A 5,117-nucleotide genomic window follows, 5' to 3' on the forward strand; every position below is an offset into this window, starting at 1 on the left:
CCTACCTGAAAAAGAGAACAAAAAGAGACACACCAACCACAAGTACACAGCCTGTAACAGTCTGTTTTTCTGTCCCATCCTGAGGCCTGTCCCCGTTCTCCTCTCACAACTTCAATGAGTAAAGCAGCCACTGAGAAGGTTGGAGGTTTACAGGAGACACTGGATCTTTGCTTTGATACGAACTGTGTTTAGGACAATACAACTGAAAGCAGCATGGACTGACTCCAACCCTCTACTGACCTCAGAGTCTCCAGTCCACAGTCTGGACTCTTCACAAGATCAGACAGATCCTTCACTCCTGAATCCTGCAGGTTGTTTCCACTCAGGTCCAGGTGTCTCAGATGGGAGGGGTTGGACTTCAGAGCTGAGGCCAGAGAAGCACAGCTGATCTTTGACAACCAGCAGCGCCTCAAACTGAATAAAGAATAAAAGATGTGAGTTTAGGAGACAAAGTTCCTGCTTGAAAGCGTTGAGTGTTTCATCATCTGTTCAGAGCTGAAGAAGGTTGAGAATGTACAAGTTTGGAAAATGGAAACTCCAAACACCTGGCCCCACCTTCCTGGTGGCTGTCAGCTTAGGGGGGGTCTGTGTCCCACAGTTTGTGTCGATGTGACAAAGACACAGTGGGACGTTGACACCCAGTGGGCTCAGTGATTGGTCGGCTGTGTGGAGCTGAGAAAGGAGCCAGGGTTTGAACTTCTCTCTCTGCTCTGTTTTCATTGGTTCCACAAATATTTGTGTCCCTGTTCAGCTCAGCAGCTGAGTGTAGCTCTATGAATGTCTTCAGGAGACACTGTGTGAAAATGTCCTCTCCGTATTTAAACCATGGTCACGTGTCCTCTCTGTGACAGCAGGCTTTTCACTGTGCCTGTGAGTGAGGCCATTGGGAGCAGCTATGAACACTTGTGCCTTCAGACCTGCTCACACGTGTTGTACAGATCAGTTCTTGTCAAACATCCTGATCTCAATGAGACTTTGTGAATAACACAAGCTCAACTCAGTCAAACTGCTGACACTGTCAATGTGGACTGTAAGAGTCAGAATCCAAATCATTTTCAAAGCTTTAAAAATCACTTTGAAAATCTGAGTCAGCACTTTCACAACTTCCTTTCAACCATTTCACACTTTGAATGTTAGAAATTCTGAAGGAGATTTGACCTAATAAATACTGAATAAAGCACAACTTTCACATCATATTCATCTCAGCACACAAGTAAACAATGGAGTCTGACCTCAGAGTCTCCAGTCCACAGTCTGGACTCTGCAGAAAACCACACAGATCCTTCACTCCTGAATCCTGCAGGTTGTTTTCACTCAGGTCCAGGTGTCTCAGATGGGAGGGGTTGGACTTCAGAGCTGAGGCCAGAGAAGCACAGCTGATCTCTGACAACCTGCAGGAACTCAACCTGATTAAAGAATAAAAGATGTGAGTTTAGGAGACAAAGTTCCTGCTTGAAAGCGTTGAGTGTTTCATCATCTGTTCAGAGCTGAAGAAGGTTGAGAATGTACAAGTTTGGAAAATGGAAACTCCAAACACCTGAACCAACAGGATGCAGCTTAAAAACAGTCAGATACTAAAAGTCAAACACAGCTCTCATTAATATTAATAACAACATGCTGCTGCTTCAATAAAGACATAGTGACTTCAGCTCTTAAACTCTTCCAGCTCCACCAGTGGCTCCATCTATACAAACTCATGTTGTTGACATTTGTTTCAGATTCTACTAAAGATCCTAAAGTGTTGACAGAGAACAAACATGTCAGGCTGAAGTTTGGAGGAAAGTCAACAAATGATTGAGACAAAATGGAAAAGATTTTCACTTCATGTAACGGTGACGACATTTAACAAACATGCTGAGTTTGCTCTGAATATCTGAGTCACTTTGACTTTAGTCTCATCACTTTCTAGTCGTGTTGGAAGAAGAAAATACTGAATATATATTTGTTGATGTGAGTGTGGAAAAAACTTGGATGTGATTTAAAGAGTGAAGCTTTTTTCTTGTTAAATGAAGCTTTGAAATCTGTAGCTCAACATTGCTCTGCCACAGTCAGTGGACTAAACCACAGAAGAAGAAAACAGACTTTACCATGAAGATCCTCAGTGTGGATCAGTATAATATCAGTGTGATGTCTGCACTTTACTGTCAGCACAACTTTCACATCATATTCATCTCAGCACACAAGTAAACAATGGAGTCTGACCTCAGAGTCTCCAGTCCACAGTCTGGACTCTGCAGAAAACCACACAGATCCTTCACTCCTGAATCCTGCAGGTTGTTTTTACTCAGGTCCAGGTCTCTCAGATGGGAGGGGTTGGACTTCAGAGCTGAGGCCAGAGAAGCACAGCTGATCTCTGACAAACTGCAGGAACTCAACCTGAATAAAGAATAAAAGATGTGAGTTTAGGAGACAAAGTTCCTGCTTGAAAGCGTTGAGTGTTTCATCATCTGTTCAGAGCTGAAGAAGGTTGAGAATGTACAAGTTTGGAAAATGGAAACTCCAAACACCTGAACCAACAGGATGCAGCTTAAAAACAGTCAGATACTAAAAGTCAAACACAGCTCTCATTAATATTAATGACAACATGCTGCTGCTTCAATAAAGACATAGTGACTTCAGCTCTTAAACTCTTCCAGCTCCACCAGTGGCTCCATCTATACAAACTCATGTTGTTGACATTTGTTTCAGATTCTACTAAAGATCCTAAAGTTTTGACAGAGAACAAACATGTCAGGCTGAAGTTTGGAGGAAAGGCAACAAATGATTGAGACAAAATGGAAAAGATTTTCACTTCATGTAACGGTGACGACATTTAACAAACATGCTGAGTTTGCTCTGAATATCTGAGTCACTTTGACTTTAGTCTCATCACTTTCTAGTCGTGTTGGAAGAAGAAAATACTGAATATATATTTGTTGATGTGAGTGTGGAAAAAACTTGGATGTGATTTAAAGAGTGAAGCTTTTTTCTTGTTAAATGAAGCTTTGAAATCTGTAGCTCAACATTGCTCTGCCACAGTCAGTGGACTAAACCACAGAAGAAGAAAACAGACTTTACCATGAAGATCCTCAGTGTGGATCAGTATAATATCAGTGTGATGTCTGCACTTTACTGTCAGCACAACTTTCACATCATATTCATCTCAGCACACAAGTAAACAATGGAGTCTGACCTCAGAGTCTCCAGTCCACAGTCTGGACTCTGCAGAAAACCACACAGATCCTTCACTCCTGAATCCTGCAGGTTGTTTCCACTCAGGTCCAGGTGTCTCAGATGGGAGGGGTTGGACTTCAGAGCTGAGGCCAGAGAAGCACAGCTGATCTCTGACAAACTGCAGCCCCTCAACCTGAATAAAGAATAAAAGATGTGAGTTTAGGAGACAAAGTTCCTGCTTGAAAGCGTTGAGTGTTTCATCATCTGTTCAGAGCTGAAGAAGGTTGAGAATGTACAAGTTCGGAAAATGGAAACTCCAAACACCTGGCCCCACCTTCCTGGTGGCTGTCAGCTTAGGGGGGGTCTGTGTCCCACAGTTTGTGTCGCTGTGACAAAGACACAGTGGGACGTTGACACCCAGTGGGCTCAGTGATTGGTCGGCTGTGTGGAGCTGAGAAAGGAGCCAGGGTTTGAACTTCTCTCTCTGCTCTGTTTTCATTGGTTCCACAAATATTTGTGTCCCTGTTCAGCTCAGCAGCTGAGTGTAGCTCTATGAATGTCTTCAGGAGACACTGTGTGAAAATGTCCTCTCCATATTTAAACCATGGTCACGTGTCCTCTCTGTGACAGCAGGCTTTTCACTGTGCCTGTGAGTGAGGCCATTGGGAGCAGCTATGAACACTTGTGCCTTCAGACCTGCTCACACGTGTTGTACAGATCAGTTCTTGTCAAACATCCTGATCTCAATGAGACTTTGTGAATAACACAAGCTCAACTCAGTCAAACTGCTGACACTGTCAATGTGGACTGTAAGAGTCAGAATCCAAATCATTTTCAAAGCTTTAAAAATCACTTTGAAAATCAGAGTCAGCACTTTCACAACTTCCTTTCAACCATTTCACACTTTGAATGTTAGAAATTCTGAAGGAGATTTGACCTAATAAATACTGAATAAAGCACAACTTTCACATCATATTCATCTCAGCACACAAGTAAACAATGGAGTCTGACCTCAGAGTCTCCAGTCCACAGTCTGGACTCTGCAGAAAACCACACAGATCCTTCACTCCTGAATCCTGCAGGTCCCAGTTTCCACTCAGGTCCAGGTGTCTCAGATGGGAGGGGTTGGACTTCAGAGCTGAGGCCAGAGAAGCACAGCTGATCTCTGACAAACTGCAGCCCCTCAATCTGAATAAAGAATAAATCATGTGGATAAAAATCATTTCTAATCCAAACAGATATGTCCTAATCAATGAGCTTTCACTAACATGAGTAGAGGGACTTTGTCCTCCTCTTATTGTGGATCATCATAATGTCAGCCTTCTACACACATCATCCAAATGTCATCACAACATTCATACAACTATTCATGTCAACACAGATTCATAACATGCTGCTGAGTTCAGTCAAGTCTGGAATTAGAAGATAAAGATCAAATCAGACATGTTGGACTCGACTCCTCTTCATCATTGAAGTTTTTACATGACCTTCTTCTTCCTGAACTTTGTGTCATTAAACAACATTAATGGACAAATTCACATTTCTTGACTTCAACCAACAGTCAGATGTCACACGTTGATTTAAAGAGTCTTTGGTGTCAGTCATCCTTCCTGTGGTCCACACTGACTGTGAAGTGGTCTCCTCCTAACACAATTACACTGTAAGAAATGACTTCATGATTTCAGCTGTAGCTGAATGAAGCTGAAGGTGTGTGTTTCCTGATTCTACTCTCCTCTACACCAGGAGAGAAAACACCTGCTTCTGACTTATTTAACACAAAATATGGAAAGACTTTAAAGGAGCAGTGTGGAGGATTTATGGGGATCTATTGGCAGAAATGGAAGATTATATTCATAATTATGTTTCAAGTAGAGTTTAATCATCTGAAAAGTGAATTTGTGAAAACAAAAAGACTCAATATAACATGAATAAATGAACAAATGAATGTAAAATGTAACAGTTAC

The 5,117-nt window shown here is 42.1% G+C and overlaps 1 protein-coding gene across 1 annotated transcript; it reads right to left on the bottom strand.

The window, feature by feature from the left end:
• Window positions 1-1,237: 1,237 nt before the first annotated feature.
• On the bottom strand, window positions 1,238-4,319 carry LOC121195362 (ribonuclease inhibitor-like; the record flags this gene model as incomplete). The annotated part of the gene is made up of 4 exons (XM_041058789.1): window positions 1,238-1,406; window positions 2,203-2,376; window positions 3,173-3,346; window positions 4,165-4,319. Coding segments are annotated over 4 exons (672 nt in total), but the record flags the coding sequence as incomplete, so codon positions are not given.
• Between the last annotated feature and the right edge of the window lie 798 nt (window positions 4,320-5,117).

Source organism: Toxotes jaculatrix, chromosome 16 (assembly GCF_017976425.1).
Source record: "Toxotes jaculatrix isolate fToxJac2 chromosome 16, fToxJac2.pri, whole genome shotgun sequence".
Lineage (NCBI taxonomy): Eukaryota > Metazoa > Chordata > Actinopteri > Toxotidae > Toxotes > Toxotes jaculatrix.